The sequence below is a fragment of the Cherax quadricarinatus genome, chromosome 26, assembly GCF_038502225.1.
Source record: "Cherax quadricarinatus isolate ZL_2023a chromosome 26, ASM3850222v1, whole genome shotgun sequence".
Taxonomy (NCBI): domain Eukaryota; kingdom Metazoa; phylum Arthropoda; class Malacostraca; order Decapoda; family Parastacidae; genus Cherax; species Cherax quadricarinatus.
Window position 1 is genome coordinate 20,452,673 of NC_091317.1, and position 26,269 is coordinate 20,478,941.

The following is a 26,269-nucleotide window of genomic DNA, read 5'->3' on the forward strand; positions in this document are numbered from 1 at the left end:
AGGAGAAGAAAAAGGCATAATACAGTAACTGGAACAATACACAAGTAACCCTCACATTGGAGAATGAAACGTACGACGTTTCGTTCGGACTAGGACCATTAACTAGTTGTACATTAACTTGTCACTCAGGAGCCCATACATAAGATCATCGATTGATTATCATGCACTAGTTTCAGTGTGTGTAAGAAAGGTATAAAATACCGACAATATGAAAGTTACGATACATGTGCAACATCTGGATATCTTTATTGTAGACGTTTCGCCATCCAGTGGCTTTATCAATACAGATTCTAGGACATAATTAGAAGACAGTAGAACTATATACAAAAGATGAGGTTATCAGTCCCTCAGCCTGTCAAGTTATGTCCTAGAATCTGTGTTGATAAAGCCACTGGATGGCGAAACGTCTATAATAAAGATATCCATATGTTGCACATGTGTCTTAACTTTCACTTGCTTTAGTCTTGCAAAAAATGGAACCACTGAAAGATGTAAATACCTTTGTAACTTGTCATGATTGTGACCAGATCTACCTGGAGTTCATTACCTTTGTAACTAGATCAGCTATCATAACTTTGGGGTCCAGTCCTTGGACCCATTATGTACCTCTGTAATCTTTTAACTACTACCCACAGGATGGGTAAGGGAGGGGGAGAAATAAACATATTAAACTAACTGAAAGATTCGAAAAGACACAAAATAAAGCCGAGATTTTTTTTTTATTCGCCGGTATTCTCCCGGCAAATTATTCTCTCGAGAATTATTCTGGGCAGCCCTATAACTACCAAAATACTAAATATGAGGGGGGGGGGGATAGTGACACTGATAAACCAACAAAGAAAGAAATTAAAAATTTGGTATACTTAGTGTTACTGACAGAATATGTGAAATCACTGTCATGATAAGACTGAAATTACTGCTTATTGATCAAAACAATGTTATTTCTAAAGAATTACTAGAACATAACTCATGGTACAAGTGAATTAAGATGAAATAAAACCATACCTCGGGTGGGGTTTGAACCCGTGATCAATCTCAAAACTCCAGACCGTCGCGTTAGTCAATGGGACAGATAGCTTCAATAAAGTTCATCCAACTAGGTATATTTCTACACCATAGGAAGGTTAGCATAGGCACCACTGTGACCACAAATGCAAGTTTTTACAGACTAATCTCCCGCTGGCATGACCATGACGAACTCTAGCTCAAGTCCCCTCAAAGCCGTCAACATGACTCATGAAATCGTAATGACACGATTGCAAACAAACCATACCACTGCAGGAGAAAGCACGACTAAGAGACAAACCGGGGTACCAGAATATGTACCTCGATCGAGACAGAACACAAGAGGAAAGGATAATACTGAAAGAGAGTATGAAAATGAAAGGAAGAACGAAAGGAAATGACAAAGATGAGCAGAACCCAGACACAGGTGGAAGGGCAAACACACCCTCCAGAAACACCTGCAGAAGGACTCCAACTGTAACATTCCCAAGGCAACTCAACTGAACAATCTATACCGACACACACACTGATCCCTCTGTCCCCACTACCCACACCACAAACCTCATCCCTACAGCAAATCCCTACAGGAACTCTGTCCCCACCCTCAGCCCCACTGCAACCCTACATAGGCCCCTGCCAGAGCTCCCACTCCCCCAACCCCAATCTTCTCCCAGGACCACAGTTTTAGAAAAGAAGTTGAAGGTTTGGTACATGAACGCAGATGGAATAACAAATAATTATGAGGAGTGGCATGAAAGAATCAATGAGAAGTCCCCAAACATCATAGCAGTCACAGAAATAAAACTCACTGAGACAATAACAGACACAATCTTCCCACCAGGATATCAGATCCTGAGGAAATATAGGAGCAGAGGGGAAGGAGGGGTTGCACTACTCATAAAAAAGCGATGGAGATTTGAGGAAATGGAAGACATGGACAAGATTGGAGAAAGGGATTGCATAGTAGGTACACTTCAGTCTGGGGAACATAAGGTAGTCATTGCAGTGATGTATAATCCACCACAGAACTGCAGGAGGCCAAGAGAGAAATATCAAGAGAACAACAGAGCAATGGTGGACACACTGGCTGAGGTGGCAAGAAGAGCCCACTCGAGCAGAGCAAAGTTACTTGTTATGGGCAATTTCAACCACAAGGAGAATGGCTGGGAAAACCTGGAGCCACACGGGAGTCCTGAAACATGGAGAGCCAAGATGATGGATGTGGTACTGGAAAACCTCATGCATCAACATGTTAAGGACACTGCCAGAAAGAGAGGGGAGGATGAACCAGCAAGACTGGACCTCATGTTCACCCTGAGCAGTTCAGACACTGAGGACATCACATATGAGAGGCCCCTTGGAGCTAGTGATCACGTGGTTCCGTATTTTTAATACATAGTAGAGCTACAGGTGGAGAGGTTAACAGGAGTTGAATGGGAAAAGCCAAACTATAAAAGGGTATGAGGAACTTCCTGCAGGAGGTTCAGTGGGACAGAGAATTGATAGGAAAGTCAGTAAATGAAATGATGGAATATGTAACAACAAAATGCAAGGAAGCAGAGGAAAGGTTTGTTCCCAAGGGCAACAGAAATAATGGGAAGACCAGAACGAGCCCCTGGTTTACCCGAAGGTGTAGGAAGGCAATAGAGAATGGAAAAAGTACAGAAGGCAAAGAATCCAGGAAAATAAGGAGATTAGTCGAAGAGCCAGAAACGAGTATGCACAGATTAGGAGGCCCAGCGACAATAAGAAAACAACAAAGCATCGAAAGTCAAGTCTGACCCGAAACTGCTGTATAGCCACATTAGGAGGAACATAACAGTCAAAGACCAGGTGATCAGGCTGAGGAAAGAAGGTTGGGAACTCACAAGAAACGATCACGAGGTATGCGAGGAGCTCAACATGAAATTTAAGGAAGTATTTACAGTAGAGACAGGAATGGCTCTGAGAAGACAGCACAGAGGGGAACACCAACAGGGAATATACCAACAAGTGTTGGATGACATACACACAACTGAGCAGGAGGTGCAGAAGCTGCTAAGTGACCTTGATACTTCAAAGGCGATGGGACCGGACATTTCCCCGTAGGTCCTTAGAGAAGGAGCAGAGATACTGTGTGCGCCACTAACCACAATTTTCAACACATCCCTTGAAACTGGGCAACTACCTGAAGTATGGAAGTCGGCAAATGTAGTCCCCATTTTTAAGAAAGGAGACAGAAACGAGGCACTAAACTACAGACCAGTGTCACTGACGTGTTTAGCATGCAAAGTCATGGGGAAGATTATCAGGAGGAGAGTGGTGGAGCACCTGGAATGGAACAAGATTATAAATGACAACCAGCACGGATTCATGGAAGGCAAATCCTGTGTCACAAACCTTCTGGAGTTCTATGACAAAGTAACAGAAGTAAGACACGAGAGAGAGGGGGGTGGGTTGATTGCATTTTCCCGGACTGCAGGAAGGCCTTCAACACAGTTCCTTACAGGAGATTAGTGCAGAAGCTGGAGGATCAGGCGTGTATAACAGGAAGGGCACTGCAACAGATCAGAGAATACCTGACAGGGAGGCAACAACGAGTCATGGTACGTGATGAGGTATCACAGTGGGCGCCTGTGACGAGCGGGGTCCCACAGGGGTCAGTCCTAGCACCAGTGCTACTTTTGTTATATGTGAATGACATGATGGAAGGGTTAGACTCTGAAGTGTCCCTATTCGTAGATGATGTGAAGCTAATGAGAAGGATTTAATCAGATGAGGATCATGCAGGACTACAAAGAGACCTGGACAGGCTGGACACGTGGTCCAGCAATTGGCTTCTCGAATTCAACCCTGCCAAATGCAAAGTCATGAAGATTGGGGAAGGGCAAAGAAGACCGCAGACAGAGTATAGGCTAGGTGGACAAAGGCTGCAAACCTCACTTAAGGAGCATAACACAGAGCACGTCTCCGGAGGCACACATCAATCAGATAACTGCTGCAGCATATGGGCGCCTGGCAAACCTGAGAATAGCATTCCGATACCTTAGTAAGGAATCGTTCAAGACACTGTACACTGCGTACGTCAGGCCCATACTGGAATATGCAGCACCAGTTTGGAACCCACACCTGGTCAAGCACGTCAAGAAATTAGAGAAAGTACAAAGGTTTGCAACAAGGCTAGTTCTGGAGCTCAAGGGAATGTCCTATGAAGAAAGGTTGAGGGAAACCGGACTGGGGACACTGGAGGACAGGAGGGTCAGGGGAGATATGATAACGACATATAAAATACTGTGTGGAATAGACAAGGTGGACAAAGACAGGATGTTCCAGAGATGGGACACAGAAACAAAGGGTCACAATTGGGAGTTGAAGACTCAGATGAGTCAAAAGGATGTTAGGAAGTATTTCTTCAGTCTTAGAGTTGTCAGGCAGCGGAACAGCATAGAAAGTGACGTAGTGGAGGCGGGAACCATACATAGTTTTAAGACGAGGTTTGATAAAGCTCATGGAGCAGGGAGAGAGAGAACCCAGTAGCAGTCAGTGAAGAGGCGGGACCAGCAGCTATGAATCGACCCCTGCAACCACAAATAGGTGAGTACAAATAGGTGAATACACACACACGTGTAAAGCGAAAGCTTTAGCCACCAGGCCACGAGGCACCCAAATGATTGTATTCCTTACTGTACTGTGTACAACAAGTATATGAAGTAATTGTAAAATACGAAATGACTAACATTCCTTTCTAGTGATGTAACATTGTGTTCAGTGGGTCTATTAATAAATCCCTTTGAGGGGCAAGGCAGTCTAAAGTGTGAATTTGAAAGTGATTTCCTATGAGGGGATAGAGCCACTCAATGTAAGGTCACTGAGACCATCCAAACAGAGTTGTGAAAGTAACATCTCGCGCAATTGCAGATATTCGAAGACCGAGTATATTCGGTCCTGCCCGTTTGGGGTATACCATTTTTGAATGTTGCAATGTTGCAATTGTTGTAAAAAAACGAAATAAATATTTTTTTAAATTTATTATACAAGTAGACAATATAAAAAACATAAATGGAACTTGTTTCTGAACAATTTGTAACCAGTAAAAAAATAGAAATAGGAACTACTTATCAACAATGACACATTGCAATGGGATGCAACTTACAAATGAAATATTCCTGAGTTCCCTGAGAAAGAACAATCATTTCACATCACTAATTTTGCAAATGAAACTTCATGAAACAATTTCTATCCTTCTTTATGCACAGATTTACTTTACATATGGCACAGCAAAATGAGGATGTGACATGATTATTCTTTTTGCTGCAAAACTTGCATGAAAGCAGCTTACCTCGCACCGGCCAGTGACCTAGCTGTTTATCCAGCCTCACACTGTCATCTGGCCTTTCTGCACGTTGGTACTGAAATGCAGATGGGTATTCCACGTTTGACAAATCGTCATTACTGTCAACCAAAGAAGTACTGGGTGAATCTCGACTTCGTCTCATGCTGGTGCGGTTGACCTTTTGTCCTTTGGATCTTGCAGTGACAGAGATCTCAAGCCTGAATAGCTTCAGTGGTGTGCATGGCATGTTTAGTGACCTACAATCACGACAGTAAAGAAGCCATGCATTCACAACAGCAACATCCAAAACATAAGCAAAGAGCCGCATGTACCAACGCTTTGATTTCATTGGCGTTTTGTAAAGATGGACCAACATGTTACTTTTGTCGATACCTCCCATGTTTGCGTTGTAGTTCTTGATGATGCCTGGGCACTCAAAGTGGTCTTTCTTCTTTGATGCCTTGTCATATCTTTCAATAAGACCCAAAGGATAAACTCCGACATCATTTGTGACTAGAGTCACAACTTTGTTGTCCTTCCATCTTACAAGAAGGATATCATCATTGCTTTGGAAATCAAAATAGCCCCTGGCCACATTACTCTTTTGCATTTCTTTCACAGGCATCAGTTGTGGCTTACCACATCTATTATCACGTATTGTTCCAGTGTACCTGCAGTTATACTTGTCTCTCAGTACCTTGACCAAAGGTAGACTTGAAAAGAAATTATCAGCATAGACTGCTGATGTTTTTCTTTGGTCAAGAGATGCTGCAAGTACAAGAACAATCCTGGAACTCATTGGGAGGTTACTTTCTTCATTTGACAGCTTTATGTGATGGTTCTCAAAAGTTGGGTTACCTTGATACATCAGTATATCATGTATGATTCCATCTTCACTGGCACGACAGAAGAGTTTGAAACCCCACTTGTCTGGTTTGTTTTTGATGTATTGCCTTAGGTTTCCAGCTGTTTTACCCTTGAAAGCAACCATAACTTCATCAACAGACTGCTTGGGTGTAGCTGGAACTTTCAAGCAAGCTTTAGTTAGTCCATTGTAAAGAGGCCTTATTTTGTAGAATCTGTCATTATCCTTCTTTTGTGTGTTATCATTGAAATTAATGGTACGCCTCAGCAACCTAAACCTCTTTGATCCCATGACTTCTGCAACTTGAGTTATCCTACTTGCACTTCTCCAATAGTCCTCAATGGATGGCTGTACAGTGTAACCCATATGCAACAGAATACCTATAAACCTAGTCATTTCCTCAGAATCTGTTTGAAAAGTAGTATGTATGTCTTTTTGCCTGGCATACAAATTAGTTTGAAATGTAATGTTGTCTATCATGTCTTGAGTAAAAAAGTCTGTAAAATAATCATATGCACACCTAACTTCAACAGGCTTTATATGTTGATATTTAGGCAAAGGGTCAGTGTGGATGTCCTCATTCTTCCATTTGGTGTCTCCTTGAGAAGCAAGATCATCTTGAAGCACTTCTTCATCAGGGTATTCCTCCATAGTAATACGTTTCTTCCTCTTGTTCAATTTTTGTTTTTTTGGTGGTGGCCCAGCTTCCTCCTCCTCATCTGTTGACACCTCTGCATCTGGTGGCAAGAATTCATCCTCACTATCCAGGAAATCCAGGTCATCTGAGTCTTGATCTGAGTCACTATCATCCCAAACACAGACAAATTTCGACTTATCCTTGGAGGACTCACCGTAGAACAATTTCTTATTGATCTGGAAGGACAATAAAAACATTCTGTACACACCCAGACCATTACTGAATTCATATATACACTACCAAATTTTATGGAAATATTTATATACCGAAACTTGAAAACTGCACCTAAAAGGGCAGGAACGACTGTACTTGGTCCTATTTTGTTGCACTTTTTTCATTTGCATGGTGCACTCGTAATATGCTTCACAACGCCTTCATATATATATCAAAATATGGCTAAACTATTCATTTACACACTAGACACACAAATCAGTACTTACCGACATTGTATTGGGTGAAATGCTTCAGTATATAAGGAGCACTCAACCGAGAAACACGAGTTTTTGCGCCGGCAAGGTAGAAGTGTTTACATTCTGCTCTCTCGACCAATGGGAATCGGGCAGCCGCCATCACCTCTCAGCTGGGGCGACTCAGGGAAGGTCTGTGATTGGTCAGAAATAGAGAATGGGAACCTAGATGCGCTGGGGGAGTCGGAGGACGTGCGCAAAAAACCACGTTTTGAGGACCGAGTACACTCGGTCCTGCCCGGTAAAGGGCGTTGTGACCGTAATGCTACTTTTGCGCTACCGCTCATAGGATGAGCTTGGGGTGCACAATGAACTAGCCGCTCAGGCGACACAACAACTAAGTAACAGCAGTAAGTAGGTATTTAAGTGTTAGCCGACTGTTGTGGGCTGCATTCTAGGGGGACAAGATTAATCTGGGCTTCCGTAAATGCTCTGCATAACAAGAGGCTTTCTATAAAGTATGCCAAGTGTGTCAACTAGGTCTGCATCACCAGATAACTCGCATATAGGAGAATGAAACTTATGGTGACGTTTCGATCCGACTTGAACGAAAACGTCGTTATAGGTTTTATTCTCCTATGTGCGGGATATTTGTATATTGTTCCAGTCGCAGTATTGTGCCTTTTTATTCTTTAGATCTATAACATTACCAAGGATCCCAATGGAAATAAGTCACTCTGTCTGACTTTCTTGGGTTATCCCAGGTTCTCTACACATATGCTGCTATATATGATAATACATGTAGCTGTATTTGTGTTAACCTGAATAAACTTACTTAATTCCAAGAATGTGGACTCGATAAGACGTACGCTGTGGTGGCCCCTTACTACCCCCATCAGCAATAACAAGCTGTGGTGGCTGCTGTTCTCCACATGGTGATCCTCACATCTAGGACTCGCCTATATTTTATTTCATTTCTTTTCGATTTTTTTTTTTTTGCATAGAAGGAATCAGGAAGAGCGAGATATACTGAACGTTTGAGCATAGCAGCTGGCGTTAATGTAACACAATGCCTCGCCGGAAAATTGTGAGTTTATAGACAGTTGGGTTTTCCAACTGAATAATAATAATTTTTTTTTTTATGCAAGTACAGGCACAAGGTATACAGGCCTAGCTGACATACTACTGTATAGAAAGACCCTTGTTATGCAGAGCATTTCGGGAAAATTAGGTCAAATTTGCCCCAGGATGCGACCTACACCAGTCGACCCCTCAAGGAAGGTTCCTTGATGTTGGTGAGGGGCTCTTGATTTAGGGAATTGGATCTGTGCTCCAGTTCCCCGAATTAAGCCTGAATGCCTTCCACATCCCCCCCCAGGCGCTGTATAATCCTCCGGGTTTAGCGCTTCCCCCTTGATTATAATAATAATAATACACCAGTCGACTATCACCCAGGTACCCATTTTACTAATGGGTGAACATGGACAACAGGTGTCTTATGGAAACACATCCTAATGTTTCCAGCTGTATCAGGGATCGACCCCCGGACCTCAGTGTGTGAGATGAGTGCGCTAGCAATCGAGCTGTGTCGATCCCATTTTAGCCTTTATGTTTTAGCTATTGCCAATGATCATAATAATAATAATAATAATAATAATAATAATAATAATATGTACTACTAACAATTTTATTTCAGCATGATACAATGTTTGTACAAAGGAGAATAACATTTGGGTGTACATGCTGAAAGCCCCTTTATATGTAGAGTATTTCAGGCAAACTTAGACTAACTTAAGATTAATAAGGCACTAACTGAGTAATTTTGTGCATACAGTTACTCAGGTGTGTGTAATTGTAAGCTAAGGAGTTTACAATGAATACAAGAGTATTAAATATTCCATTAGTTCATTCTCTACGGCTTTAATATATCTGATAGAAAGGAATTACAGGTTTGATTATTAACCTAAAGTAGACACAGTGAATTGTTTAATGTTTGAGATGATTACAGATATTGAGAGTAAGCATATTGTGAATATATATAGTGGTACCTCGAGTTTCGGCCATAATTTGCTCCAGAAGGCTGTTCGAGTGCCGTTACCGAACGATTTGTTCCCATAAGGGATAATGTAAAATAGATTAGTCTGTTTCAGACCCCCAAAAATACTTTCAAAAGCACTTACATTACTGATGACATGAAATGAATTATGGATATGGATTGCAGGATATGAAAAACACTATAGATTGAATAGTTTTACTTGGTGATTATGATTTATGTAATGAGTAATGATAGTGTAAATTTGTGGTTTATTTCTAATGGGGCTCTTTGATCCTTTTCTACATGATGCAAAACAACTGGATAACACCCAGGTACCTGTTTCCTGCTCAGTAAACAGACATTGTATGTTAGAAGACCTGTCCATACAATGTTAGTTTAAGCAGTATTATTTCATTTAAATAATGTGAATTATTATGTTTTCCTGAACAGGGTCGTTTGTCTAAGCGCAATCGCATTGAAGCCAGAGCCAAACAAGCACTGGAGGCAAAACTTCCTCAGTGTTTCATCATTGCTCGAGGAAATGTTGGGAAAACTGTGAAGAATCTCACAATGGATTTCCGGAAAGTGATGGAACCGAATACAGCTTCCAAACTCAAAGTAAGTCTTAACCCTTTCAGGGTCCGTGCTGTAGATCTATGGCTTTACGTTGAGGGTCCAAACCGTAGATCTACGCCATGAGCTCAGCTCACTCTGATAAGCTGTGAGCGGTAAATTTGGGCCTAGATATGAGAGAATACATCTATGTGGTATGTGTGCACCACATAAAACAAATCCTGCAGCACACAGTGCATAATGAGAGAAAAAAAATTGAGACCGTAATTTTTGATTAAAACAGCAAATTTGCAGTGTTTTTTGTATGTTTTTTATAGTTGTATTTGCAATTTCTTGGTCTCATTTGATAGAATGGAAGATATATTACAGAAATAGAGATGATTTTGATTGGTTTTAGTACTGAAAATGGCTAGAAACTAAGCTGAAAGTAGCGGAAATGTTAAATTTTTACCGATGTTCAAGCGTAAACAAATGACCTCACACGTCTAATAAACGCCAGTTGGTGGGTTTAATATACGTTCACAAATGTGCTGATATTATTTATACAATTATTACAATATTGCATTACAGTAAATCTTCTATTTTTTGGTTTGAATAAAAATTCATTATGTGAATTAAAAATCAAAATGGAATTCATTTGTAAAGCCTGAAAATGTAACTAATGAATAGAGGAAATGTTAGTTTAGTGCTAGGAATGCCTGCATTGTTTATTCTGGACCCTATTTTGAAATTGGAATATTTTGAACTTTGCACTAAATTGGCCAAATTACCAATTTCAAATCACTTTATTTTGTAGTTGAAGCAGTTGAGTTGGCGATTTCTTGTGCTCAGTCGATAGAATAGAAGTAATACTAGTGAAATAGCTAAGAATTTGGTGGACTGGAATAAAGTAATTGCCCTAAAATGGGAGTCAAAGTCGGCAAAATCGCTGATGCATAAATATCGCTAACACATCAAAATTCACGAGAACATAATTTTGTCAATTTTCCATCAAATTTTCTACTTTTTCTTTTATTTATTTATTTTTTTTTTTTTTTCAACAAGTTGGCTGTCTCCCACCGAGGCAGGGTGACCCAAAAAAGAAAGAAAATCCCCAAAATGAAAATACTTTCATCATCATTCAACACTTTCACCACACTCGCACATTATCACTGTTTTTGCAGAGGTGCTCAGAATACAACAGTCTAGAAGCATACACATATAAAGATACACAACATATCCCTCCAAACTGCCAATATCCCAAACCCCTCCTTTAAAGTGCAGGCATTGTACTTCCCATTTCCAGGACTCAAGTCCGACTATATGAAAATAACCGGTTTCCCTGAATCCCTTCACTAAATATTACCCTGCTCGCACTCCAACAGATCGTCAGGTCCCAAGTACCATTCGTCTCCATTCACTCCTATCTAACACGCTCACGCACGCTTGCTGGAAGTCCAAGCCCCTTGCCCACAAAACCTCCTTTACCCCCTCTCTCCAACCCTTTCGAAGACGACCCCTACCCCGCCTTCCTTCCCCTATAGATTTATATGCTTTCCATGTCATTCTACTTTGATCCATTCTCTCTAAATGACCAAACCACCTCAACAACCCCTCTTCTGCCCTCTGACTAATACTTTTATTAACTCCACACCTTTTCCTAATTTCCACACTCCGAATTTTCTGCATAATATTTACACCACACATTGCCCTTAGACAGGACATCTCCACTGCCTCCAACCGTCTCCTCGCTGCTGCATTTACCACCCAAGCTTCACACCCATATAAGAGTGTTGGTACTACTATACTTTCATACATTCCCTTCTTTGCCTCCATAGATAACGTTTTTTGACTCCACATATACCTCAACGCACCACTCGCCTTTTTTCCCTCATCAATTCTATGATTAACCTCATCCTTCATAAATCCATCCGCCGACACGTCAACTCCCAAGTATCTGAAAACATTCACTTCTTCCATACTCCTCCTCCTCAATTTGATATCCAATTTTTCTTTATCTAAATCATTTGACACCCTCATCACCTTACTCTTTTCTATGTTCACTTTCAACTTTCTACCTTTACACACATTCCCAAACTCATCCACTAACCTTTGCAATTTTTCTTTAGAATCTCCCATAAGCACAGTATCATCAGCAAAAAGTAACTGTGTCAATTCCCATTTTGAATTTGATTCCCCAAAATTTAATCCCACCCCTCTCCCGAACACCCTAGCATTTACTTCCTTTACAACCCCATCTATAAATATATTAAACAACCATGGTGACATTACACATCCCTGTCTAAGACCTACTTTTACCGGGAAGTAGTCTCCCTCTCTTCTACACACCCTAACCTTTTCTTTTATTACCTTCAGGAAAAGATTCTCTACCATTTCATAAGAAAAAATAACAAAATTATTTTTTGAAGATTCTTGGACACTGGTGCACACTTTGAAATTTGGCCTCTGGACCCTGAAAGGGTTAAAGCATTAATTAGAAGATAGCCATGCATAGTGCATAAAATAAGTTACCAGGTTTTATCTACATGTATGTATGGCTTTGACCTTTAATTTCTAATAAAGCACATTAACACCAGTGACAGGTATGATGCTTTTAAATAAGATTTGTAACAGTCCATCAAAAATGTTAGAAGGAGGCAGTAAAGCAATTATAAAAAATTATAGACTGAATATGTTGTCTCACATTATTAAAATAATTGAAAGGGTTTCAAGGTTGCTAATTAAATAAAATCTCAATTGGACAACCTAGGGGAATATGGGTTTAGAGCAGGTTGCTCTTGCCTCTTAAAATTGCTGGATGCACTGAAAGACAAGTAAGGTGCAGATGAAGTGTACACAGACTTTGCAAAAGCCTTAAAAAAATCTACCCATAGTGTAATATTGCTCAGAATGCATGTAAATGGGACAACAAAAAATGGGCAGATGGCTATTTACCTTCCTAACAAATAGAACCCAGGAGTAAAGTAAAGAGAGTGAAATCATTGTCTGCCACAGCAAAAAGTTCTGCTACCCAAGGCACAGTACTTGCCCCAGTCCTCCTCATTCTCATATCTGACATAGACATTACAGATGCATAAATCATAGCAAGAGGTTTGGAAGACCATGCAAAATACCCCCAATAAAAATCAGAGGCACAGTGAATACACTAAGAGACAACTCAATAGTGTAAGGGGATTAAGACTTTGGCATCTTCTGTCTGTGCATAAGGGAAATTACCTGTCTCTTGGCGCTAGGGGCTGTGTCTTGAAAGAAACCCCAGGCTGTCTTTAAGAGGAAACTTGGTAAGTTTCTCAAGTCATTTCTGGATCAATCAGGCTGTGGTGTATGTGTTGGTCTACATGCAGGAAGTGAACTTAGCCATGTTGATAAGGCCAGCAGCAGGGAGGCTGCTGGCCTTATCAACCTTCCTCGCAGAGTCCTTTGCATAGTTCTACGTCATGAGCTCGTATCACTCAGATTAGCTCTGAGTGGCAAATTTTGGCCTATATATGAGAGAATGGGTCTGCAGGGTGAGTTGGTACAATTTAAAAAAACCCTGCCCCCCACAGTGCATGATGAAAAAAGCAAAACTCTAACCATGCATTTAGTGTAAAATAGCAATTATGAGTTGTTTTCTTTGATGGTTTCTGTGGTTTTATTTGCTGTTTCTTGATATCGTTTGAAAGAATGGAAGACATTTTACTGGCAGATGATTTTAGTAGGTTTCAGGACTGGAAGTAGCTTGAAATTGGGCTCAGTCACAGAAATATTCAAATTTTGCCAATTTTCCTGAGGATTTGTAAGGCCCCTTTCACCCCTGGTCTGTTTTATGGGGTTTTAGCAGGTTTGATTCAGTTATTGGTATGGCATACACCATGACCAATCATTTCTGGTTATATTTTATTATTTGGGTAATAGAGTAAATCTATGTTTGTGTGATTATGAATTGCAAATGGAAGACAAGTGTAATGTAGGAGAGGCCTGGGGACATGATTAATCAACAATGGAAATGTTGTTTATTTTGCATGGTTTTTAAATATATTTTTTCATTTTATGTAAAATTGCACTTCATAGGGTAGTTGTAATAGTTGAATGGACACTTTCTTGTGTTCAGTCAATAGAATGGAAAGTATACTAGTGAAATAGCTAAGAATTTGGTCAAATGGAGCCATGAAATTTACTTAAAATGGTACTCAAATTTGGCAGAATCGTCATTGCATAAATTGAACCCAAATTGCAAACTTTGCTCCTGCATAGTTACGTAAGTTTTACATCAAATTTCATACTTTTGGTACCATTGCCTTAAGACAAAAATTCCATACCATTTCGGATTTTTTTTTTTAAGGTAGACACTGGGAGCAATATTAATTTTGGGGTTCTTTTCAGTGAAATTGTTAAATGACATTATATAGTTTTTGTGATTTGCAGATTATTTACTGTAATTTATTTTTTGTTAATAAATCTTGATGTCATGTATTTTTCTAGCAAACCAAGAGAAATAAAATCAAGGACTTTATAGCAGTAGCAGGACTGTTAAATGTTACCCACTTAGTTATATTCTCGGAGACCAGTGTTGGCGTGTACCTCAAAGTGTGTAGACTGCCTCATGGACCTACACTAACTTTCAGGTAAGTTTCACATCACAAGTCTTGCAACATTACATAGCTGCTGATGATGTGAGAGTCTGGTTTATCCAATAAATACAGTAGTAGTAGTAGTAATAGCAGTAGTAATATAAATAACATTTCTCAGTCAGCAGTAATGAAGGTTGGACAGACAAAAGTGGTGCAACTGTAGCAGTGATGTAAATACTGGGTTAATATTTACTGGAAAACAATAAATAAAAAAAGGAAACTGAGTGTGAAAGAATGAAGATCTTCATTAGCTGGAATGTGCAAAAGAGGCAACAAGTTCATTAGTCTGAGTGCCAGAATAACCTAGAACCAAGTGAATGATGACTTTTATAGCTCTTCCAGTGATGTGGCACAGCCATCATGGTATGCAAAGAATGAGGTGTGCATGCGTGTGAGTGTGTGCACATGTGCACAGAACAAGCAACACGAGGATAGAAATCTTTAGCTCTAGATCTTTTGCACTCCTGTTCATCTTCCATTCTTTCACAGGCTGTTTCCTTTTTTTCTTTTATTGCTTTCCAGTACAGTGGAACCCCAATTTTCATCCTTAATCAGTTCCAGAAGGTCGGTCGAAATCCGAAATGGATGAAAACCACAGTAATATTTCCCAAAAGAAATAATGTAAATCCAATTAATTCGTTCCAGACACCCAAAAATATTAAAAAAAATACATTTTATAGAGAATAACTATAGTTTTACATACAGAAAACAATGAGAAATAAATATAAAGCACTAATTTTAATGGATAAATGAACATTTAAATTACTTTTACCTTTATTGAAGACTCTTCTTGGCATAGTCTTTATGAGACCAGCATGCAACTGCCTTGCCTTTTCGCACATTATCACCTCCACAACACTATCTCCCACTAACTGTTTTTCGTTGAGCCACACCAACAACAACTCAACATCTTTGGTTGTTTGCCATCACTACCACCCTCTACCACCATCACTACCACCCTCTACCACCATCACTACCACCCTCTACCACCATCACTACCACCCTCTACCACCATCACTACCACCATCACTACCACCATCACTACCACCATCACTACCACCATCACTACCACCATCACTACCACCCTCTACCACCAATGTTTTGGATGAACGCTTGGAGTATTGCTCACTGAACAAGTGACAGGCAGACTGAGTCATACATGTGAGCGGCCGTGTCCCGAGTGGGTGGACGCATCTGATATGGACGATTTCCAAGCAGAGGTATGAAACCCGGGGTAAAATTTCACCCAAAAAAGTGGTTGAAATCCGTATTGTACGATATCAGCACCAGACGAAATCTGGGGTTCCACTGTACATACTAACCCGGTATTTACATCATTGCTGCAGTTGCACCACTTTTGGCTGTCCAACCTTCATTTCTGCTGACTGTGGTTGACTTTCCCTCTGTCATGCAGTGCTAAATGATCCATTCATGTAGGTGTTGTGCTTTTTTTGCTTGTACAGTAATAATTTAAAATTATCCAATACTCGCCTAATCCATCAAGATTGGCCAATACCCACCTATAGTGATCATTTAGCACCTCTAATAATAGTAATGATATATATTAAAGAAACATAGTGGAAAGATGAAAAGCAACTATAACTTTTGTTAATGAAAGAGCAAATTAAACTTTAATAATTGAATTTATTTCAAAATACAGTGGAACCTCAAATATCAAACTGCTCCCAACTCAACCAATTATGTAAGTGTATTTTTGTAAGTGCTTTTATAAGTGTATTTTTGAGGGTCTGAAATGAACTAATCTAATTTACATTATTCCTGATGGGAATAAATTCGTTTGGTAATGGCACTCAAACAGCCGTCTGGAACGAAGAAAGTTCGATATTTGAGGTTCCACTGTACAGTGGAACATCAAATATCGAACTTAATCCATTCCAGTAGCTAGTTCTAAAGTTGAAATGTTCGAAAGTCGAAGCAATATTTCCCATAAGAAATAATGGAAATACAATTAATCCATTCCAGAAACCCAAAAATATTCACAAAAAAATACATTTTATAGAGATTACATTATAGTTTTACATACACACAACAACATACATAGTACAATTAGTAATTGATAAAAAATTAAATAAACATATAAAATAGCATTTTTACTTACCTTTATTGAAGATTGTTGATAGCATCTGGAAGATAGGGAGGAGGAGTGAAGTAGGGCTTGCTGTTTGGAAGGGGAATCCCTCTCCATAAAGACTTCAGGTAGCAAAGCCCTCCGGGGTTACTTCCCTTCTTTGTCTTTTAATGGCACTAGGACCAGCTTGAGTCACTGGACCCTTCTCACAAAAAAACTGTCCACAGTCCTCTGTTTCTGGCACCTCTTTAAGATTTCCCTAAAATGGGACATGGTTCTGTCACTGAACTTGTTGCAAAGATGGCTTGTTTCAGCTTGCTCAGAGTGGTACTTCTCAACAAACATTTGCACATCATTCCACTTGGCACAAATCTCCTTAATCTTTGAAGAAGGCACCTCATCCACTCCCTCTTCCTCTTCCTCTGAAGCAAGTTCTTGAGCTGTGGTCTGATACTGTTCCAGATGAAGCTCTTCCAGCTCTTCATTGGTTAGCTCTTCCCTGTGGTCCTCCACCAACTCTTTCACATCCTCACCACTCACCTCCAATCCCATGGACTTGCCCAATACCACAATACCTTCCGCAACAGGCAGAGGATCGGCTGGGTCAGGGTCAGCCTCAAACCCTTCAAAATCCCTCTGGACGACATATTGTGGCCACAATTGTCTCCAAGCAGAGTTCAAAGTCCTGGAAGTCACTCCCTCCCAAGTCTTACCTGTAAGGCTTATGTAGGTGTAGATATTGAAATGATTCCTCCAGAACTCTTTTAGGGTCAACTTAGTGTCTGAGGTCACTTCAGAGCACTTTTCAAACACTACTTTTGTGTAGAGTTTTTTGAGGTTAGAAATGACCATTTTTCCATGGGCTGGAGGAGAGGAGTGATGTTAGGAGGCAAGAACTTCACTGTAATGAAACTGTAGTCCCTAGACAGTAGGTCTACCAATTTTGGAGGATGTGCAGTAGCATTGTCCAGTAACAAGAGGCAATGGAGTGGCAAATTATTTTCTAGGAGGTATTTTTTCACACTGGGGCCAAACACTTCATGGACCCACTCATTGAAAATTTGCCTCATGACCCATGCCTTATTATTTGCTTTCCACAAGACACACAACTTATTCTTAATATCATTGTTTTTCTTAAACACACTGGGATTTTCTGAGTGATACACCAGTAAAGGCTTCACTTTAAAATCCCTACTAGTGTTAGCACAGAACAAAAAAATTAGCTTGTCTTTCATAGGCTTGTGTCCTGGGAGTGCCTTTTCCTCCTGAGTAATGTAGGTCTTCTTTGGCATTATCTTCCAAAACAGGCCTGTTTTGTCACAACTGAACACTTGTTGGGTTTTTTTTCAGTGTCTACATACCACTTAAATTCATGCACAAATTTTTCAGCATCCCGTTTGTCTGAACTGGCTGCCTCACCATGCCTTACAACATTGTGTATGCCACTACGCTTGTTAAATCTGTCAAACCAGCTTCTGCTGGCCTTAAATTCACTATCAGCACTGGTTCCAGGTGTTTTCTTCACAAGATTGGCAGGTAACTGCCTTGACTTTTCACAAATGATTGTCTCAGAAACACTATCACCTGCCATAGCTTTATCCTTGATCCACACCAGCAACAACTTCTCAACATGATCGTCTGTCTGTGGTCTGTTTTTGGTTAGCATATCAACACCTTTTGCAACATCAGCTTCCCTGATTTGTTCTTTCTTTGCCAGGATAGAAGCAGTGATTGGATGATTGACTTGTTTTTCCTGTACATCCTGGCAAGCTCAGTAAGTCACACACTACTCTCATATTTTTGTATTATTTCCTTCTTCACGTCTATGGTGTTTCTCACTTTCTTTACCATCATGGGGGGGTACCACTAGCAAGTTTCTTTGGGTCCATGGTGGCTTATCTCAGAGTCGCACAAGCACCAAACACAGTGAATTAATAGTGAAATGTTTGAATGAGTGAGCAGGTTAGTGTTCACTCAAGCATCAACAAAGCCAGACTGGCTCATGTTGCCTGTGCGGGGACGCGAACAGAGCGAGCAGGCGGACAGGTCCAGTACCCAGCGGTTCAAAAGATGGGGTGCATTTGATAGTTGGGACAAAATTGGTTCGAAAAAACCGGTCAAAACCCAAAGCGTTCGATAGTCGATACATTCGAAACTCGGGGTTCCACTGTAATATATACACGTACTTACTATAAAGTGATTTATTTTGTTTTGTGTAAATCTTGATAGTTTTAATTGCTATAGCAACTTAAAATGGTACATACCTATTTTTTCTAAGCTTACTGTGATATGTAAGCTGGTCGAATAGTGAGTTGTACGAATATTGAATAGATTTTTCCTATGAGAAATAATGTAAATTGGATTAATTCATTCCAGACCCATAAAATTAGCAAGTATAAAACATTTTAAGTGAAAAATGTTGCTTATTTAAACTTGTATAATAATATTTGCATACATAAAATCGTACATGAAAACTATAAAAACAATAAATACGTGAAATAAATGAAAATTTAATTGCACTTTTGGCTCAATGTATTTCTCCATTTACCCTCTTCCATACAAAAAATTTATCTCCATCATAAAGGGACAGAAAAACAAGGTCAGAAAAAATAAATTATTCAGGTTTTGCACAAAAATAGCACATATATATTTACCCCTTTCCATGTAATTTTTTACCCTGAAGGGGTAAATTTACCCCTGGTTGAGAATCACTGGCCTAAGAGGAAGATGGAGAGATGTTATTGTTTGGAAAGTGTGTCACCTTTCATAAAAATATCAGGTAACTGCCCATCTGATGTCTTTTCTCTCTCTGTGCAGTAGTACTTGAAGATTAAGGGGATTCACTAGCTTTTGATTTTTTCTTTGCTAATGAAGCTGTCCAATGTTGTCTGCTTTTGATGACTTTACAAAATTTTTCTAAAGTGGTCAACAACATTGTCATTGAACAGGTTGATGCTCTGAGTCACAACAGTAATGTTAGGATGCCATTTTTCCACCAGGCTCTGTGTTTGAGCTCAATGGTAACACAGTTCCTTAATTTCTGCAGTGGAAGTGTTGCCCTTACTAAAGAAATTTCCTCAACCACTTCTTGCTTCTCCTTGTGCAGGTCTTTGAAGGTCTTTGGTGAGCTCATTCTTGTGGTACTCCACCAACTCCACTACATCCTCATTGTCCATTTCCAGACCCATGGACTGGCCCAGAGAAACAATATCATTCACTACAGGCTCTGCCTCAAAGCCTTCACAATCTCTGACTGACACACAATCTGGCTACAATTTCTTCCAGGCAGCCTCCCCATGCCTTACTACACTATGAATCCCTCTCCTCTTTTTAAACCTATCAAACCAGCCCCTACTTGTCTTAAAGTAATCACTTTCACCACTGTTTCCTGGGGTGTTTCACCTAAGATTACTATATAACTGCTTTGCTTTTTCACAAATTAGTGTTTCAGAAACACTCACTGGCCAATTGTTTTTCGTTAATCCACACTAACAAAAGTTTTTTCATTTTTCAGTTATCTGTGACTTTTTCACAGCAAGAATTTTCACTCTTTTTCACCACATCAGTCTCTTTTATTGCCTCTTTAATTTCCAATATGGACAAAATGGTGGATTTCGCCATGCCATATTGAGTGGCCAGTTCCAATATACGTGTTCCACTTTCCCACTTTGCAGTTAGTTCTTTTTTCCCTTTAATTGTTGTTCTCACTGCTTTCCTTTAAGTCTTGTTTGGATCAGTACTCTTTTTGGGGCCATGATTACTTATTTTCAATGAAAATATTTAAAAAACACCACAGAATATCAATGAAATATCAAAAGTTTTACGGAGCTTGTACCAACAATGCTTAATGAGCAAAAGCTGACGAGAGACTTAGCGTATGCAGGGCAGCATCCGAATACCGAGTCAAATTTTTCTCTAAAAAGTTGGGTGAATATCGAGTTGTACTAATATAAGGACATACAGATATTGAGGTTCTACTGTACTCATAAATGGAAGAAATAGCTTGACAAATGTTTTCTTTTCTATAAAGAAAAGAAAATATTATTTATTCTGTATATTCCTAGTGGAGCAATGTCAGGTTATTCTTTTCTATAAAGAAAAGAAAATGGATCAATCTAAAGCAGTTGTATATTCCTGCAGAAATTTTTTTCTCTCTCTTTCACATCAGTATGCTGTGTTGTAGTAAATTTTGTTAAATTCATAATTTTTTTTTTTTTTTGCAGAATAAACAACTTTGCAAGAAGCAAGGATGTTTTATCACGTGCAAGGAAACAAAATGTATTTAGTGTTCAGTGTGTAATAGGGCCATGCTTCATGACCAATCTTCAGCCTGCGGAGGGAGACCTACACCTGCAGCTCTCAGCCAAGATGTTTTTAGACATGTTCCCAACCATTACACCAAACCAGGTAGCTACTCATCTTTTATGACAAACAAATATTTTATGATGGTGAGTTCAGGTATAAAAGTGTTTTGCATTTTGTCATTAACCCCTTGACTGCCGAAACCCCTAATCCTGAAGTGTCTCCTGGTGTCGAAAAATATAAAAAAAAAAAAAAAATTATTCACCATCAGTACTTACCGAGATATAGAAGCGTGAAGTTGGCAGAAAATGAGCCATGTATGGCATCAGCGGCGACTGCCGCTCACCCGGTAAACTTTGGTTTACTTGTATTCAAAGTTTTCTTGTTTTTTTTTCACTATTTTATTTTCCACATAACTTATGTGGCCTGTGAGACCAAAGTATGGTGCAATGTTCATATATACATTCATTGAATGTCACACAATTAGTATAGCAAAAACACTAGTATCATCATATTGTTTACAAAACTTGTTTACACAAACAATATAAAAAATTGTTTATTACGATTGTTCTATGATATATATACATATGTACAATCACCCAGGTAGTAGGTTGGTAGACAGCAACCGCCCAGGGAGGTACAGTACTACCGTCCTGTCTTTTTTTTCTGTCTCATACACATGCAAGATTTCAGGTACGTCTTGCTACTTCTGCTTACACTTAGGTCACACTACACATACATGTACAAACATATAGTATATACATACCCCTCTGGGTTTTCTTCTATTTTCTTTCTAGTTCTTGTTCTTGTTTATTTCCTCTTACCTCCATGGGGAAGTGGAACAGAATTCTTCCTCCATAAGCTATGCGTGTTGTAAGAGGCGACTAAAATGCCAGGAGCAACGAGCTAGTAACCCCTTCTCCTGTATATATTACTAAATGTAACAGGAGAAACTTTCGTTTTTCCTTTTGGGCCACCCTGCCTCGGTGGGATACGGCTGGTGTGTTGAAAGAAAGATGTACAATCACTGGACACTTTTCTAGAACTGCTGCAGCTTGTGGAATTCTTTGAAACATGGGTGTATGCACAATGGTGTTTTACACTCCTCACACATAAAACGAGTGTCTGTGTTTTTGTGGGCATTTTGTGGTACTGTATGTGCACAGACATAACACCTCACTGAGCATTTTTCTTGAAAGCAGTAGCAGGCAGTGGTATGGGGTAGTGATCAACAGGCCTCAGACGAGAGGGCATGTGTTGATAATTTCCTGGGCGCTGGTCTATTGCAAGCGTTGTTCCTTGGTACTTGAATATTATTTGTCTGATAACTGACAAACAAAATTAACCATACCTGGGTTTCTTGTTGGTCTCCAACTTATACATATAAGCATTCAGCATGGAAATGTCAAGAAGATGGAAAAAGAGTTTTATGTACCACTTATAACTCTTGCAAACACAATCAGCAAACCCAGTCTGCATGGCACATTTGTCCACTAACCACATATTGAGGTTGTAATCCATTACAGCTGCAGATTTTACAATGGGTTCATTGGTCTTTCTATTCTATTTGTCACTGTCTACCATTTCGTGTTGGTGAGCTGATGTCAACATTGTGACATCACGTTTGTCATGCCACTGAAATGCCACAATGTCATTGGCAGCAAACACCTGAACATCACCTCTATGAGTGCCAGCGTCGAACCTGGGCATATGTTTACGATTTCCACGCACTGTGCCACACACATCTGTCATGTTCACTCGCAAGAAATCACTGAGTAAAGGACTTGTGTACCAGTTGTCAGTAATATAAAATACGTATGCCCCTTACCAAGATATGGCTCCATCCTTGTTCTAACCACATCACCAGAGATACCCAGTAACTTCCTGGTATCTTGCAATGTTTTACTGTCAGTGTACACAATTATATCCAAGCCCAGACCACTTTTGCAATCACACAGTACAAATAACTATACCAAAGCATTTCCTCTTGCTTGGTATATACTGCTTGAATGAGATCTGCCTTTGAACAAAATCAAAGGCTCATCAATAACAAGCTTCCTGAAGGGATAAAAATACATACAGCACTTTTGTTTAAGGTACATAAACACATTTCTGATCTTATATAACCTGTCGCTTCTGTCAGGCCTTGTTTTGTCTGAAAAGTGCAGCATACGTAACAGTAGTACAAATCTTTTCACTGGTATAATGTCACTGAAAGCTGGGGTTGAAATCAGGCGGTCTATCGACCAGTATGTGTTGGTACTGTGCTTATACACATGTGGCATAAGCATTATTGTGGCAAAGAACAGATACATCTCTGCCACAGTTGTGTCCTTCCACTGGTGTAGGCGTGATCTTGGTGAAAGAATTGTTTTTGCCATGGTGTACTCAAAGTGTGTATTGCTTTCCCTGACAATAATGTCCATCAGGACAGGGCTTGTTCAGTAGCATTGTTCCCAAGTGTACATGATGGCTGTATTCCACTCTGTTTCATCAAAGCCGTGTAGATTGGGAACAAAATTGTCACCTTGCTGCCAATCCCAGATGCGGTCTGCTGGTGGGTTCTGGATATTGAAAGGTGGTTGTGGTTGTGCAGGTTGTGGTTGTGAATGTTGTGGGAGTGTGGGGTTGGTTGAGGCTGGTTGTGGTTGTGCTGAGTTAGCAGCCTCGGTAGTAGCGTGGCCTGCTGCTGGTGCCACATGACTCATGCCACCACCACTATCACCACCACCATCTGCTGCCTCACTCACATCATCATACCCATTGTAACAATATCGTCATCTTCACTATCAGTTCGTGGTGTAGGGCCACGGGATGTACTCCGAGATTTACTCCTTTCCCTTGGAACAACATATGACACACTACCAGAACACACGCTACGTCATATATACTGCCGCTTCACTGGAGAATATTCACCCTCACTGTTGCAACTAGAACTGCTTTCAATAGCTTTGAAATCACTATCACTATCACTTTCACTGCTCACATCTAAGTCTTGTACACGGGCAAATAGTTTCCTCTTTTGTCCTGGTACAGATGAAGTCTAAGAAATAAGATAGATGAGCTAAGATTACTCGCAAGTGCAGGTAATATAGATATTATTGCTATAACTGAGACCTGGTTCAGCTTGAAGCATAGAGAAATGCCTTCTGAATGCAGCATAAAGGGTTATAAACTATTCCACACTGATAGGGTCAACAGGAAGGGTGGTGGAGTGGCGATGTATGTCAGAGATAATTTAACTTGTTGTATTAGACATGATATAAGAATAGAAACATCGGACACAGAATCTGTTTGGCTACAGTTTCTCGAGGGGTATGAAAAATTAAGTTTGGGTGTGATATACATGTATAGGCCCCCAAACCTTCATAGGGAGTGCAGTAAGCTGCTATGGGACGAAATTCATAAGGCGTCTAGATATGAAAATGTTGTGTTAATGGGCGATTTTAACTTTAGACAAATTGATTGGAACAATTTGACAGGAAATCTAGAGTCTAGTGACTTTTGTGATACAGTTCAGGATTGCTTTTTAAAACAGTTTGCGACAGAACCAACTAGATCAAACAGTCTGCTTGACTTGGTTCTTGCCAACAAAGATTCACTAATTAATGATCTTGAGGTTAATGATGAGCTTGGGGAAAGTGATCACAAATCACTTATATTATGGAATTACCCAGTAAACTGCAATCAAGTCTCTGTTCCAGACTTTCGATTGGCTGATTTCCTGGGACTAAAAAATTACCTGGGTGGGCTAAATTGGGATGATCTGACTATGGGTCAGGTACCTGGTGTTGGTTGCCAATATGACGTTTTTCAGAGCATAGTTCTAGGTGCTCAGTCAACTTTTGTTTTGAGTAGGAAAATTAGATCTAACAAAAATGATCCCAAATGGATGAACAATAGATTAAAACATCTCATAGGTCAAAAGAGAGGCATATATAGGCGCATCAAAAGAGGGGAAGGGCAGTTAAGAAATCAATATATTCAATTAAAGAGAGAAATAAAAAAAAGAATAAGAAAAGCAAAAATAGATTGAGGCTAAGGTTGCAAGGGATTCGAAGACTAACCCAAAGGGGTTCTTTCAGGTATACAGAAGTAAGATTAGAGACAAGATAGGCCCACTTAAGAGTAGCTCAGGTCAGATCACTGACAGTGATAGGGATATGTGTGAAATTTTCAATTCTTACTTCCTCTCAGTCTTTACTCAGGAAGATACTAGCGAAATTCCAGAAATAATAAATTATGTAGAACAGGACGATAAGAAACTATGCACGATTGCAGTAACTAGTGACATGGTCCTCAGATAAATAGAGAAATTAAAACCTAACAAATCCCCAGGCCCTGATGAATTGTTTGCAAGGGTTTTAAAGGAATGTAAAGAGGAACTTTGCAAACATTTAGCTTATCTTTTCAACATATCACTACAAACTGGCATAGTGCCTGATAAGTGGAAAATGGCAAATGTAATACCTATTTACAATGCAGGTGACAGGTCCTTAGCTTCGAACTATAGACCAATAAGCCTTACCTCCATAATGGGAAAATTTATGGAATCAATAATTGCCAAGGCAATTCATAGCCATCTTGATAGGCATAAATTGATAAATGAATCTCAACACGGTTTTACAAAGGAGCATTCCTGTCTTACAAATTTACTAACTTTTTTTTGCTAAGGTGTTTGAGGAGGTAGACCGTGGTAATGAATATGATATTGTGTATATGGACTTCAATAAGGTTTTTGATAGAGTTCCACATCAAAGACTTTTGAGGAAACTCAAGGCACACAGAATAGGAGGAGAAATTTTTTCCTGGCTAGAGGCATGGTTGACAAATAGGCAGCAAAGAGTGCATAAATGGGGAGAAATCACAATGAGGGCACATCACAAACGGTGTTCCACAGGGGTCAGTGTTGGGCCCCTTGTTGTTCACAATTTACATAAACGATATAGATGAGGGAATAAATAGCAACATAAGCAAATTTGCTGATGACACCAAAATAGGCTGTCCAATTCATTCTATTGAGGACATTAGTGCACTCCAGGATGATTTGAATAGACTGATGCAGTGGTCGGAGAAGTGGCAGATGCAGTTTAATATAGTCAAATGCAAAGTGCTAAATGTTGGACAGGACAATAGCCATGTCACTTATGAACTGAATAGCGTAGATCTTAATACTACTGATTACGAAAAGGATTTAGGAGTTCTGGTTAGCAGTAATCTGAAACCAAAACAACAGTGCATAAGTGTTTGCAATAAAGCTAACAGAATCCTTGGCTTCATATCCAGAAGTATAAATACTAGAGGTCCTCAGGTTGTTCTTCAACTCGATACAGTATATCCTTGGTTAGGCCTCATTTAGATTATGCTGAAC

At 39.7% G+C, this 26,269-nt stretch overlaps 2 protein-coding genes across 2 annotated transcripts in view; one reads left to right on the forward strand and one right to left on the reverse strand.

Moving 5' to 3' along the window:
- Window positions 1-5,186: 5,186 nt before the first annotated feature.
- Window positions 5,187-7,448, reverse strand: LOC138853245 (piggyBac transposable element-derived protein 2-like). Its single transcript, XM_070088956.1, has 2 exons — window positions 7,320-7,448; window positions 5,187-7,055 (listed from the first exon to the last, which is right to left on the reverse strand). Exons 1-2 carry the CDS (start codon window positions 7,323-7,325, stop codon window positions 5,187-5,189), a joined length of 1,875 nt encoding a protein of 624 aa, XP_069945057.1. The 5' UTR covers window positions 7,326-7,448.
- Window positions 7,449-8,202: 754 nt separating this feature from the next.
- Window positions 8,203-26,269, forward strand: part of ppan (Brix domain-containing protein peter pan) — a 52,367-nt gene continuing 34,300 nt past the window's right edge. Inside the window, exons 1-4 of the mRNA XM_053780516.2 lie at window positions 8,203-8,373; window positions 9,772-9,939; window positions 14,359-14,501; window positions 20,820-21,003. Of these exons, the coding sequence (XP_053636491.1) occupies window positions 8,356-8,373; window positions 9,772-9,939; window positions 14,359-14,501; window positions 20,820-21,003 (513 nt within the window). The 5' untranslated portion in view covers window positions 8,203-8,355. The remainder of the gene's footprint in view (window positions 8,374-9,771; window positions 9,940-14,358; window positions 14,502-20,819; window positions 21,004-26,269) is intronic.